We start from the raw sequence: 15221 nt of genomic DNA on the forward strand, positions 1-15221 counted from the left end.
GAATAAAACAATTTGTCAAAGCTGGTCTTCACCAGCATCCATAATTAGAAATATACACATCCACTTGAGACCTTCGGCTGTCTTCAAGTTGGTGAAGACATCAAACGCATTCTTACTTGATTCAATTATCTCACACCAACATATAACACGGCATCACACTGCCACCTAGTGGTCAGGAGATGTGTGTGCAGCGGACATGAACCTCAACAGACACAGAAACACGAGGTCAATTTCTTTCTTTTGTTTTTTACTTAAAATATGCACATATATAATAATTTTAACCATTCAAATTAGAGTGTAAAAAAAAATCGTTCATTTTAAAGACAAAACCGTCGCCATAGTGACATTTCTTTAAAAGGGCAGGGAGAGAAAAAGACAATCTAGACACATTCACAAATATACATACAGACCACAAAAACAAAAAACAAAAAAAAAAAGTGGGGGGAAAAGGGCAAAAAGTATTCAAATAAACTGTATTAACACTTCATATACAAAATTCATAAAGTTTTTTGTGTGGGGTTTTAAGCTCAATTGCAGCCTTGCAATGTATTTTTAAGATCTCATTATCTGTCAGTGTTCAGTGTACAAAAATGTGTAATAATACACATTTACTACACAGTAATAATGTCCAAAGGCATTTGTACAGATCTCTCATGCCATGGCATGTTTTTAACATTTCACATATCAAACAGAAGATGTGTTCAGATGAGATCACTCAAGTTCCTTGAACCGTGCAAACATGGCCTTGCGTACTGCTTGTTTGTAGGTGGCATGGTCCCAAACGACAGGCTCCTTCTTCTTCCTTGGCTAGAAAAGAAAAAAAAACTCAATAAGATGTCCAGATAACAAAAACCTTTCATAATGCTAAAATCAATCAAATGAAACCCCGCACTTACCGCGACAGGTTCCGCCCCTAAACCAGGCCTCTCGCTGACTTTATTCATTTCCCTAAACACAGGAAACACTGTTAGCCAAATATGACCAGAAGCATGCTTTAAATTTATTTATTTTTACAATTCTCGTAATATTTACTTTGTTTCCCATTTTAGTCACAATAAACACATTTTGTTAATGCCTCTTACCTGGAGCTCCCAGCCCAGGTGTTTTGATGCTGTGGTTGTGAGTGATGGTGTTTTCTTCTTTTCTGTTCTGGTGATTTGGGTGCTTCTTTGGCACTCAGCTGTAGAGGATGCAATCACTTTTACTTAGACTACTGAATTATCCACGCAATACCCTCCTCTGCAAACGTTCCCACTCCACGCATGTCCACTTACTTGTCTTTCCTGGTTCTCCAGTGCCTCCAATTCCTTCTTTGACCTCTTAATTTTAAGGTGGATCTCCATATTTTGCTGTGGAAATAACAATGCAAGTTTTAGAAGCTAAATTTGTAGTATCAGTGCCAATAACTGATGATAGACAAGTCAGAGGGTAGTACTTTGTGCAGATCAGAAAGCTGTTGGTGACGGATAAGAGCATCCTTGTTGGGGAACTGCCTTCTACACAACAGACACGCCATCTTCTTCCAGTCAGTCAGTTTGTCGTCCTTTTCTTTTGACTGGCCGCTCTGAGCGGTTTTAACCGTCTCATCCTCCTTTTCTTCCTCCACCTCTTCATCGCTTCCGGCTCCATAGTCTGATGCCAGCATACCCAGGGATCCCATTGGACGCTGAAAACGGAAGCAGATGAAGATTAAACTGAGAATAACCAAAACACCAAAAATATGACCCAGGAGGAAATCTTACTTTTGACTTCTCGTCTTTCTTAGCAGGAGCAAGGGGCTTCTTAAAAAGATCATCTCCACCTGCAATCTGCAGATGACAGAATAGAAGGAAAAATGATTACAAAACAAAAGAAAGCAATAGCTGTTACTCCTGCATGTGAAATCGAGTCGACTCAATTATGATGTTTGGGGGTCCCTAACCTTCCTTTCAAATACAGCGAAACCAGCATCGGCCGATTTAGACTGCCTCTTATCGTCGTCTGTTCCGGTCTTCAGCAGAGGAGATGGAGCACGCACAGTTTCCTTTTGACGATTCTGGATCTTCGCCCAGCGCTCCATATCTTTCATTATCTGCAAATAGGAAAAAAAACATTTCTCATCTATTTGCCCCCTGCACACATTTATTTAACATTATGCACAGCAGATTTGCTACATAACTGATACCTTGACAGCAGCTAGGCTTCTTGGCTTCTCCTCCTTATCCTTCTCTTTGTCCTTTTTAGCAGAGTCGTCACCTTCTTTGTCCGGAGCAGCACCAGAAACTGAGCCGGGCTCCTGAGCTGAGCTGGCAGCTGAAACTGGAGCTGGAACCGTTGAAGCCTGAAGTGACACTGACGGCTTCTTCATTTCTAGAGGAGCATCTGCTGCTGGGTTTGAAAGAATGGCCTGGTCTTCAGCCGTCATGGTAACAGGTTGGTTATCTGCAGAGTTACTTCCTGGGACTGGGACATAGGTCTTTGACACAGCATCCCAGTACAAGTACTCCTGGGCTTGAGCATTATAGAAATACTACACACACACACACACACACACACACACACACACACACACACACACAAGATTAAAACCTCTATTCAAGTTCCCTTTGGGGTTGCTTAAAAATCTGCTAAATTAAATCAAAGCATCTTCTTATTACTTAATGATTGGGTCATAATTTTTAATCACCTAAACAATCCATCTTCTCAAAAAGAAGTTGGAGGTACTGGGTAGATGTTTTAATTATGCAGTGAAATCTACAACATACAAACTCGTATTCACATTCTTCACAGCAATCATTAATCTCACTGACTAATCTCACTGATTAATCTCACTTTGCACTTTTTTAGGCAGTGTGGAGGCTCACCCTGGAGTTCGGATCGTAGTATAGCGTTGTCTCCGGATCGTAATAGAAGCCTGACGTGGCATCATACAAGTAGCTAGACGTGTCTGGAATTTCAGCTCCTGGAGTAAGCATAGCAAATGAATAAACATAAATACATTGGATGTAGGGGTGGGCGGTATAAACTGTATACGGTAGAAACGATATAAATTTGGCCAACGGTAGAGCTTTTGACTATACCACTCTCCCGCTCTAGGGCACAGCAGTATCATCTGCAAATTATGCCGGGCAACAGTAATAACTACGAGACGAAGCACTTTTGGAATATGGGAAAAGCCAAAAATGGCGCTTCCCCCACTTCCAAACCATTGATTCATTAATGCTGAATTCTCTCGCAGCTGCTCTATTCCCATGTTATTGCAGTATATTAATCACCAACCTCGTATTGTGGATGGATTATCTCAGTTGTTCTCCTGACTGAAGTTTGGTCCGTTTATAGCATCCTTCCATGCGATTGCATGTGTCCCTAACCACCAGAAACCCTCACGTTAACTTTTATCCAGTGGAAAAAGGTTAGCGTTCATCCTTCAGCTTCACTATGCTAATGTTATGCTAACATAGCTGTTTTGCTAGCAATCATGTAGTACATCATTATATACCCGCTAGTCCAACTTCAGTAACCCTACAAACGTCACTGCTGTTTAGTTTTCTCTCTTCATTTATGTTGGAAGTGATAGCAGAGCTGTACGTTTTAATTTTTTCAAAAATCTCTCAGTCAGAACATGGCATATCATGTTTAAGTGGAAACTAGCGAGCTAACTTCCTGCTAACTTCGAACTCCGATGAATTTAATAAATTCTGTTTTCATGGATGCATGGATCTTAAACTTAATTGTTACACCTGGTAAAGCAGCAACGCTGATCATTTTATTAAATATGAAAGAATTTAGACAGTTTTAACTCTCAGTGTTGCCGCAGTGTTTGTTTGACTTTGGGACCTGGGCCGTGTACTACATAAAATCGGTTCGAAGTCAGTAAGCACAACCAGAATTCATACATAAGGTACACTGTTGATTTTTGAGAAAATTAAAGGATTTTAAGTGTGCCTTATAGTGTGTAAAATACGTTATACAGAAGAAAAGAATATATCGCGATATATACATTTACCACACATGCTTCAAATTATACCTTGATATGGATTTTAGGCCATATCGCCCAGCCCTAATTGGATGGTAGATGATCCTAAAAAAAAGACCCATTTAAACCGTCTAACCATAAATGTAGGCCTGTGATCCGTCTGTGGTAGCTGCCATCCCAGAAGACTCTGTGGTCACATGAGTTCCAGCCAACTGGTATGATGGATCCACAGTTGGAGGTGCAAGATAGCCGATTCCCTTTGAGGGGTTGAAAAATAAAGACAGTTATATGGTCACATTTCAGACAGCATATTTGCAACTTTGCTCTTTTGGTATGCAACCTACCAGGGTACCGCTGGGGTCTAATGGCGGCGCAGCATTAGACATCGCAACACCTGAGGAGAAACAATAGTTTTTAAATTACAAAAAAAAAAAAAAAGAATTATAACCAACAGGAGAGACACACTAGACTGTATCTGAGAAAGAGTCACCTTGCATTCCAGTAAGAGCACCAGTAGGTGGCTGCAAGAACTGTGGAGGTTGTGGAAACTGCTGCTGCTAAAACACAGAAAGAAAATAGATCATCTGAGTTTGCATCATTCACTTCAGCTTCAGTAATTAGAGAGCACTGCACATTTAATAATGCTGACTCTTATTACTTAGATATTTATTTTTGAAACCCCAGAACTACTACCACCTCGATAAAGATGCAGAACAGCAGTCAATACCTGTTCACATACTTTTGCATAACACCTAAACATCAATAGTCAATGTAACTCATTGCTGACAAATCATGATGCATGGCAGCACTTGTCAATTAGTGATGCTTTTCATTTTACTTTATTTATTTTTTTAAATACCACAAGATATACAAATATAATAGGGAGCTTTTTTAAATATATGACTTTATAATTTACTGTAAAGCTGATGAGCACACAGCCTTTGGTCATGTGTCTTCACCCAGACATCATGCAGAGATGTTCAAACAAGTTCATTCATAATGCACGCCCCCCACGCTGCTTTTGGATGTTCTCACTACAGACATGCCCAAACAAACAACAGTCTTTAGTCCTGGTTTGTATCCGTTGCTCCTCCTTCCTTCTAGCCTCTTTATCCATCTTATTCAGTAAGTCTGCCCCAGGGCAGCTGTGGCTACAACTGTACCTTGCCTCCACCAGTGTATGAATGTGAGAGTGAATGAATAGTGGAATTGTAAAGCGCTTTGAGGGAACCCAAAAGACGCTATATAAATGCAATCCATTATTATTATTATTATTATTATTCACTTTCAATCATTCCCTTCTCTCATTCCACTTTTCTTCACCTCCCTTCTCATCCTCACATCCTCCCCCACTGTCATTATCCAACTACTTTACCTTCATATAACTTTCACCCTCCTGTTAGCCCTCTATTTTTCCCACCTTGCTTCTTCGCTTTTTAACAGTAGCTGCCCTTTACAGCACAGCATGGTAGCTCAGTGACGAGTAATGCAGTCTAACAGACAAACTACATCACCTCAACCTGGGCGACCAGGTGTTTGTTTGGAGTTCTGTGTTCTCCTTAGTCATTAACATCATTAGAAATCAAAGCTCTGGAGTTTAGTAGTATTTGTACAGAACTAATATTATAAACCCTTTTAAGCTGTTATGATCTTAATGAAATTATGCACTTAAATTCACTTTGCCTACTGAACTGAGGAAGGGGTCACTGCTTGGAGCTCCCAATAAAAACAAAAAACCAAAAAGAAAACCCTTCATGAGTTTAACATTCAAAGATGCAAGTTTCTATAATTTTTTTTATAATTACCACAACTTACCCCGATTATGCTGCTGTCAGGTGGAAACCCAAGGATAGAAGTGTTTGATTTCTCAACATCTTTTTTGACACTGAAGGAAAACCAAAAAGAAAAAAAAAGAAAAAAAAAAAAAAGGTAAAGATTTTTCTAGTGAACATGTCTGATTTGAAAATCTTTGCAACACAGTTACTTACTTTTGGTTCTTCAGGGGTTTTGCAACCTCAGCATATACTCTGACTCCATCGATATAAAGGGGCCTGGGTTTAGTGAGGAGTTCAACCAGACGTGTCACTTGCTACAAAAGAAGAAACAATGGTATGTTTCGGATACTGAACAAATAACCCCATTACAAACTCAACAAGAATGGAAAAGTAGCGATATCTGGCAGTACCTCATGGGAGTCCATGTCAACAAAGCAGAAGCACTTTGATCCAGGTGGTTTGCCTTTCACTAGACGAACATTTCTCTCATCCAAATAAGCAAAGGGATCCAAGGCTTTCAGGATAGTCTCAACTGTTGTTGTGGACTTCACATTTTTTATTATCATGGCTGTAACAGTGACAACAATTTTTTACTTTAACTGTATTAGCACATAACTGAATAAACATATTCATCCATATCAAGATACAAAGGACAACAAACTGAAGTTCGCATACTCTTGCTGTCTTTAAATACGGAGTCAGACTGTTGTGAGGGGTGATGAGGAAGGTTGCGGTTGTTCCAAGACTCTGCCTGTTGCTCCGTATCATGCTGTTGAAGCCGCTGGTCCACCTGCTGCTGCCAGGCCTCTGGAGTGAGGTCAGAGCTACGCTGCCACTGACTATGAGAAAAGGTCTCAATCGGATCCTTTGGTCTGGACCCATTCAGGTTCATCTTCAGCTCTTCCAAAGGTTCATCTGATATGGGCAATTGGGGCTCCTGGATTTGAGGTACTTTGTGATCTGATTCCTGTAGCAAGAGAAAATGCGAGCCATAAATTTTAAAAAGCATTTTTTCACGTCATCTTTTACTTAGATATTAGCTTTATTTTATTTACAAAGTCATCTTGCTCCTATAAGCTAGTACAAGTTACTATTGTTGCTGTTTTCTATTAATGTAAGCCCAATAATCAATGTGTTCTGATAATTCAGAAGAAACTGTTTTTTGAACTGAAGAACTAAAGATTCTTTATTCACTCACATGAACACGTCTTTCACACTCTTCTGGCTGGATATACTTAATTGAAGTAGTTCTAGTGCCAACCTTTATAGACCCCTGAAAGAAGAACAGAAAATACCAGTCAACACTAAACTTCCCAGTTACTCATATCTAAAATACCAGTGACACCCAACATGCACTGTGGCAGGTTTAGCCCTCCTCTCTTCTATGAGGACAAAATGGGCCATCACTAATGAAAAAGTGCAAAGCCCATGTCCATGACCCATGCTACACATGGGTCATTAGTCCCCGAAAAAACAGCTAGTTGAAAGGGGACCACAAATAAGCGCTGTCTATGGATTATATTCATTACTACTCTATCAATAGATAAAATTATCATGTGGGCCATTATAATCTCACATTTCTTGAGCCAAAGTAACATGCTGAAATGTATTTTTTGCCCAACCAAAACCCAAAGCTATGCAACTCACTATTAAACAAGAAAAGGACAGGGAACCCCGAACTGAAGAGCTAAAATAGGCAATGTTTTTCTTTCTTTTCTTTTTTGTCAAAAATAACTGAGATCATGCCAATTTTTTTCCCCTCTCAATCCACCAGCCTTATTAAACAGTCAGCACATGAAGTCTGAGAAGTGTCATTAGAATCAGATTATCTACCGTTGTCCCTTTCTCACATGGAGCACGCAGTAGATATGTCCACATTTGATGCATTGTCAATACTAAAAACACTCCAGAGAGTTGCATAGTCAGAGCGGGTAGGAGGCTGGACACATGGCGCCCACTGCTCCTTGCGAAGTCACCAAAACTGCACTAGTCTCACATTTGCAGAATCAGATATAACGCAGACTTAGATATAGAGAGCTGGTCCAGACATTAGAAATTTCACTCTTGGTCTACAAGACAGCCATCCACGGAAGAATAAAGGTCACTCTAAAGTTCTAGATGAGAACCAAATTCTGAGCAGATGAGTTGTACAAACCAAACATTGCCACTGTAAATAACCCATTTCCAACACCAGGCTGTATCTGCATGAGATGTATCCAAGCAAAACCTACAGTACGTATAAATGTTTTTACAAATTTTGAACCATTTATCATCCATAACACTGTGGAAGTCAAAAATGCATCTGAATGTGGCCAGTGTGTCTTCATTCCAGAGCCATTATTTTACCCCCCAAAAACTAGAGCCATCCTTTTCCTCTCCCAGGAGTTTCAAGGTGGATATTCAAATATTTGTCATTAAAACCTGACAACTGATTCCATTGGCGTATGTTTTTTTGAACGAGCCGATCACAAGCTGCTGAACATGTACAAAAATAAATAAGTTATTGGTGTAATAAAGGTGAAAAGCAAAACAGTCAACTTGAGCCAAAACAGCTACACATTTCAGCAAAAATCCAACTGGCCAAGATAAGTCAAGATCAAAGTTGCTCCAAGCAATCCAAAGGCCGATATCGAAAACCACAAAAACAAATAAATAACTGATGAGTTCAAGAGGCCAGCAAGAATTTGCAAGACTTGCATTCTGAGAAAAAGTTGAAGATAAATGAAATTGAACCAAAAATATAAGACATACTGCAGAAACCTGAAGACAAGACTGTTTGCAACTGTGTCTTGAAGCTTTGTGAATCTGTATTCCCCACTTTCAGGCATTCCATGAAAATTTGTGCAGTCAGAGAATCCATCCAATAAATGTTGTGGCATAGCAGCAAAAACAGAAATGTCAACATAATGAATGACCCTAAAGGAACAGTCAGCGGCTCGATCACAAATCAAACAGCTTCATTACGAGGAAACGCCAAAATAACTTTCTTGGCGATTCAACAACAGCTGAAATAATATAGTCAAGATATCGTCCACTTATTTCAGTTTGCACCAAAGTCGTGAAGCAACAAACTACAGCGCCAAGCTGCAAGCACAGCTAAAAGCTCTCGAATGCAAAGTAGTTACAGACTTTATAGATAAGTGGGTATTCACTATAATGCTTTACCTGTCCTAAAATTACAACTGGAAAAGGTTTCAATCAAGACCCCAAAATAATAATTTGAATGAAGACAGTCAGCAACACAGCTTACAGCCACCACACACAACTCCTACAAAACAAATACGGTCAACTGGTGAAAAGTGACATCTTTCAGCTACTTCAATCAATCAGTTACATTTCAGCTACAATACTGTTTTTCAACCCCAAGCCTCAAGATGAACCGACTATCACCTTCTGATATGCCTTCAAACTCTATTCCTCAAACTTGGAATCTTTCAAAGGGTGCCGGTACAGAAAACGAGCACCAATCAGCCTCCTTTTCCCCCCCATTTTATGGGAAATCCCGTGAAAATTGCTGTGTAAAATGTTAAAACTTGCAGCTGCTTACTTGAAAACAAAATGCCACCACAAGACATAAAGGCACCCATTTGTCGCAAGCAGCAAAAAATTTCCTTTGGTCTTCATAACCAAATAGAGTAAACGTTCGAGTTTAAAAAGAATAAATGTTAAAAATCATTGATTCATTGTAGATAATGAGACTAGCTTTTCATCAAACGTTAAACCATGCAAGAACTATATTTATAGTTTCTGGTTAAATACGTTGTAGTGTTACTCGTTTGGCACATCATGGCTGAAATCTGAAAAGTTAGGACTAGTAATCAATAAAAGGAAAACCAGTTACTGTCTGTACATACTGTTTTAAAGTCGTATTTTTTCTAGATCGACTTAATAGGTTATCTGTGGCATTATTATGGCTGTGTGGATAAGCACTGATATGTTAATAAAAGAGATTAGGACCACCTATTAAAATATATATGTATATATATATATATAATAAGAAAAAAAAGATCTCTTAAACTGTCGACATCTGACATCATCTCCTCAGCCAAGATGACTTCACTAAGAATTAAAGCAATCCCTTCCATGGTTCTCTTCCTCCCCATTTAATAAATGCCCCCTCAACCCCTAGTAATCCTGATGGAAGAGATGGCCTTCGTAGAGTGACGAGGATGGGCCACCTTGTTGGACTCCATGAAGTGGACTGCATCCTCGAGGTTTAAAAACTCCACATAGGCCGTATCGTAGCTGTAACCTGGGGACAGCATTTGAAATACAGATGGGTTTTTGTTAGTCAATGCCAGTAATGATAGTCACCCAGTGAAACATTACAAGAATGCATTTGTGAATACATCGAGACAAAGCGAGCGAATTTTCACACCTTTACCGACACCCATACCTTTTCAGGAAAACTTTTAGTTTATGCCTTTTTTTTTTCTTAATCAGTCTTCAGATGACTGACGACATTTCAGACTCGTCATGAAAGGCTTTGATAAGCCAAGCCTTGACAAACCACTGGCAAGTGAGTGTTTGAGTAGAGAGCACCATGGAGACAGAAAAATTTACAATTTGTGTTCATATCTAATCAAAAACGAAAAAAAGGCACCCATTTCTGTGAGGTGTTTTGATACATTTGACATGATCTTCACAAAAAAGCTCAGCATCATGAAGGCACTGCGTGTACAGCGACCCACTGAGGAAAACTTTCACACTAAAGCAGATGTTTAAATCAGGAAGATGAACAAAGCGCCAGCAGCGGGCTTTCCATTTCAGATTGGCAGACATCTTTTCCCCCCTGATCAGAGTACTTGGATAGCGTCCCCGAAGGACACATTCAGCAAGTCACATGCCACACGTCTTTTTTCTGACGGGTCACCAAATATCACTCTCCAAAAGCTGCTAATATTTAATCTTGCTAAGTCTTTTTAAGCGCTGGCAAAGACCCCAGGTCCTCAAACATGAAAAAGGATTGCAGAAACACCCCACCCCCCTGCTTCTTTTCACTGAGCAAGTTACCAGAGACAACCAACAAGAAAAGCAACCAAGAATGTAAAGAAATAAAGAATGCGGAGGTTCGAATGTCGTAAAAGCGAATCGTCAGGACAGACTAGCGAGAAACTGTCCCAAACAGTTCCACAAAGAAATTTCATTCTTACCTGGCACAACCTTCTTGATTTTCATCCCCTGCATTGGCACACCATCACGAGCTGCAAAAGCACCAAGAATCTGCAAAACATTTCAAAATGAGTAAGCTATGTCATGTCTGTCTATGCCAATTAAAAACACAGTATGGTTTAAAAATAGATAATGTAAAAGACAAGGTTGCATTTCTATTTCAATTACCTGCTCCATTGTGGCAGTCTTAGGAATACCAGTTACAGATATAGTATTGGAAACGTTGTCTTCCATTGATGCACTCCTGTAATCTTGATCCTTTCAGGCAGCAGCCATTAAAATATTCAAATATTATTAATACAATATATTGTTAAACAAATACTAGTGAGGAAAAACAAATTACACATACCTTGGAACCAGAATCGCTAAACTTTGAAGGTGAGATTGGTTTAGACTCTTTAAGGAGTTTCTCTGGAGCTTGAAGTTCTTCATGTTTGTAGTCAAAAACCCCTCCAGAGCCTGTTCTGTAATCAATGTCCCTATAGTCCTGATCTCTTGCCTGTATAGTGCTGCTGCTTGGGAAGTCCTGTTCGGGCCCTAGCTTACCCCTTCCAGGTCCTTGATTTGGTGGGATATCCTTCATCTCTTTAAAGCGATCAGTTGGCTCCTGAATTTCGTGTAAAGGATGATTCTTCTCCAAAGGCGGTCTTTCATCACAATTTGATTTATTGTGAATATGCTTTGGGTCTCTTTCTCCAAGCCAATGTTTACCCTCATTTTCTCTTCCTTGAGGGCCAGTAAGGGGACTTATTTGTGGAAGCGGAAGATCTTGTGGGCCTTTGCTTCCAATTGGTGGTAGACCCATGGGAGGAAAGCGATCACCACGAGGAAAGCCAAGATCCTTCCGTGGAAAGTCAACAGATGGTCTATCCCGCTCATTAAAGCCTGGTGGATCCCTAATATTCACATCTCGGCCAAAACCTACAGGTAAGCTGGGTTCAGGTACACCACCCATACCTTTGTTGAAGAAAGAGTTGCTATCCTTTCGACGGTTCTTCCATTCTTCTGCAAGTGTCATCTCTTCACCACTCCGATAATCCATAAGGGGACTGTTACTCTGCTCAGAATATTCTCTCTTTCTGATAGTGTCTACTGCACCCATAAAGTCTGACCTAGGAGGACCGACATCTGGAGGTATGTCTGGTCTTCCTCTGTTTTGTGGAGGGACATCATTATTTCCGAATCTTAAAGGAGATCGATCTCTACCTCTAAATTCAGCTGAAGGTCCGGGACGATTTCTGAAATCCATATCAGAATCAAAGCCACCCCTTGCATTGAAAGGCGGCCCTCCTCTCCTGTCAGTGTCCATCATTCTCCTGTCACGTGCAGCCATGTCCATATCATAGCGACCTGCCTCTCCCATTGGTGGTCTGTCATGCATGTCTATAAATCCATCCTTTCGCTCCATTTGATCCATGGGGAACCCTCTTCTTCCATCAACATTGGGATTGCTAAACCGTGGCATATCGTAATGGAATGGTTCCCTCTCCCTCATATCCATAAACCTGTTTGTTTCTTGAGGCGGCATACCCCTGCCTCCCATATCTACGGAGTTCCTGCCGGGCCCAGGGAGACCTGAAGAATTCATAAGTTTGTCTCTAATGGAATTTTCATAGTGCCGCCGAAGACTGAAATCAGGCTTTTCTCCAGGTCTGAAGAACTCTCTGTTTGGCTCCCTTCCTCGCATATCATGTTGGTCCATATCACGCCCCCTCATGGGTGGCCCATCCATCCTCCTCATTTCCATAGGCGGCAGATCAAGGGGTCTTGGGCCCATATGACCTATATTCATCCCATCTCTACCTCTATAGTCAGGCATGGGACGATCTCTGCCCCCAAACATTTCTCCACGGTGATCACCACTGGAATATATTAATATTTATTAAAATATTATTTAAAACAAAAAACAGGTGCAAGCATGGTAGAACTAAGTGACATCCAATGATTCAGTTTAATTGAATTCACTGAGGCTTTATTAGCATGGGTTTCATGAAACAATAGTGCAAAAGCATCAGAATTTATCAAGCTATTTGGATAGTACATCATGACAATAATCTGTACATTAATACAGTTTTATGCTTTATGTTGACAACATGAAAATACAATGTATCACATGCATGTCTGTGTGCATAGGTAATTTAAAGTCCTTAAGTTGTGGCATGTTAATTAAGAATAGGTATTCTTTGAAAGAATATGTATTATGTAGATTTTGTAAACTTAAATATACAAAATCTGAGGATTTACTTTGTTAAAGCAACTTTTACATTTCAGAAAATGAATGTCTGTCTTAACCTCACTTGCTTAACAGTTATCACTGACCACATATAACCTTCATATCATCTTAAGATGTTTATTCTTTTCCATTTTCAAAATAGGACTGATTACATTTTTATACCACCAGCTGTATAGTTTTACACCAACTGGTGTTGGGCTAGGAGTGGGAACTGTATCGTTTCTGAGAAGGACCAGTTAGTCCCAGCACCAAATGACACAGCAGCTGTTGTGTGTGGGGAGATTTAGCATGCAGGTTTTTATAGGTTTGGAAAAACATTTGAGTGAGAATATTTAGTAGAGGTCTGTGTGCTTATCTACATGTATTTGTTTGTGGTTCTTTGTCTACATGAGAAATGCCTTTACAGACTTTTGCTAATAAAGGTTCTGACATGTCCCCCATTGTGTAGTGCTGAGTGGACCTCATTCTTCACTACTCTATAGCAATATGGATAATCTTAAACCAGATTTGACAGTGAGCGGATATGTTTATCCAGATCAATACAAACATTCGATGGTTCAAGGTAGGTAGCAAAATGTATTGCATAACTTTTTCAAATTAATGATAGTGCCAAATCACATCAGCAGTCGCTTAAATGCGCTATAAGTTGTAAGGCAAAGACCCTACAATAATTATATAATAATCTTTCAAATATGCAAATACATTTCCTACTGCTTGCAAATAGCATTACAGATAAAAACATGTGAAATTGGGCAGAAATAAATACACAATAGCACATCTTAAAGTCAGTATGCGCTTATGACTAAATGATGCTCGTTTACCGAAAGGGTGGTCCTCCCCGTGGTCCTTGCCCTGGTCCATCCCACATTCTTATAAGTCAGTATCCTATCTGCAGAGTAAAAAAAACCCAATTTGCGTTATTATCCACACCATCTAAGCTACCTATGGTACATCGGTCATTTAATAATAAAGATGATAACTACTGGGCTTTGACAGAAAAAAAAAAACCAATAGGACTGATCAGAAATCTTTGAATGCACAGTCACGTGAAAGTGTCCATTTATATGTCAGGAAGAGCGCTATTAGGCCGAAACAAAGATGATTTTCAAAAGATGGCTGCACGGGATAAACATGCAGTGTGGCGTGAGTGCTAATGGTTGCCCACAAAAGAACGGCTCGCTAATTATAGCCATAGGTAGGCCTCACAAAACTACGCCACAACATAGACAAACAATGATGTCCTACTAATTGAACTGCGAAGGAATTCAACGACACGATCGAATCATTTCATCAGCGACAGTGTTTTAACTTGTAAGACCGTTGTAACAAAAGTCAGTCTACCGTAAGTGATGAGTGACGCTATCGAAGCTAACGTAACTTGGCTAACGATTAAAGGACGTTTTCGTTTTCCAAGCTTCCAACTGCGCAGCACCTTCACCAAGGCTTATTTTTTTTACAGTATTATTACGTGTATATTCAGTGTATGGAACCCACCTCGGTTGCTCCTCGAGCTGAGAGTTGATACTGCGAGAATTTGTCGCTCAGACCGTCGATGGCTTGAACGAACTGCCGAAAAATGGAGGCGTGTGCTCTTCTTCTACAGCTGCTGCAGCGCAGACTCGTCTTCTTCGTTTTTGTTATACTATACCTATGCAGGGAGAATTGCTGCCACCCAGCGGTTATTAAATACAATAATAACAAGAAGAAGAAGATGATGATGATCTCCTCCCACTGCACCCCAAAACTTTCTCTGTGGTCTTTCTCTTTTACCTCCTGTCTGGAAGTTCCATGTTCCACTGCCTTTGTCCAGTAGATCCATTATCCTTCCTCTGCACATGTCCAAACCATTTCAGCCATCCCTCTCTAATTTTACCTCTATGATGTGCTTTCTAATTTCTAATCCTGTCCTTTCTGGTCCCTCAAATGAAAATTTAAGCATCTTCCACTCTGCCACCTACAGTTCCTCCTCTCCTTTTTGTTAGTGCCTCATAATAATAATAATAATAATAATAATAATAATAATAATAATAATATGTTTCATATTGGGTGTCCAATTGAGTTTAGTTTTCAAAAATCACTGAAAATC

At 39.9% G+C, this 15221-nt stretch overlaps 1 protein-coding gene across 2 annotated transcripts; it reads right to left on the minus strand.

Moving 5' to 3' along the window:
- Positions 1-226: 226 nt before the first annotated feature.
- On the minus strand, positions 227-14769 carry rbm6 (RNA binding motif protein 6). Of its 2 annotated transcripts, none has more exons than XM_023154955.3 (23): positions 14630-14769; positions 13957-14024; positions 11252-12764; positions 11071-11160; positions 10884-10953; positions 9909-9982; positions 6929-7003; positions 6406-6697; positions 6141-6298; positions 5944-6044; positions 5771-5840; positions 4446-4509; positions 4300-4349; positions 4092-4212; positions 2844-2941; positions 2165-2509; positions 1922-2071; positions 1743-1808; positions 1436-1666; positions 1275-1349; positions 1083-1180; positions 897-948; positions 227-807 (listed from the first exon to the last, which is right to left on the minus strand). In XM_023154955.3, exons 2-23 carry the CDS (start codon positions 14001-14003, stop codon positions 712-714), a joined length of 3936 nt encoding a protein of 1311 aa, XP_023010723.1. In that variant the 5' UTR covers positions 14004-14024; positions 14630-14769; the 3' UTR covers positions 227-711. The 2 variants fall into 2 exon arrangements, with proteins under 2 accessions (XP_023010723.1, XP_012773960.1); XM_012918506.5 differs by having other exon boundaries at positions 4446-4512.
- Positions 14770-15221: the final 452 nt, after the last annotated feature.

Source organism: Maylandia zebra, linkage group LG5 (assembly GCF_041146795.1).
Source record: "Maylandia zebra isolate NMK-2024a linkage group LG5, Mzebra_GT3a, whole genome shotgun sequence".
NCBI lineage: Eukaryota > Metazoa > Chordata > Actinopteri > Cichliformes > Cichlidae > Maylandia > Maylandia zebra.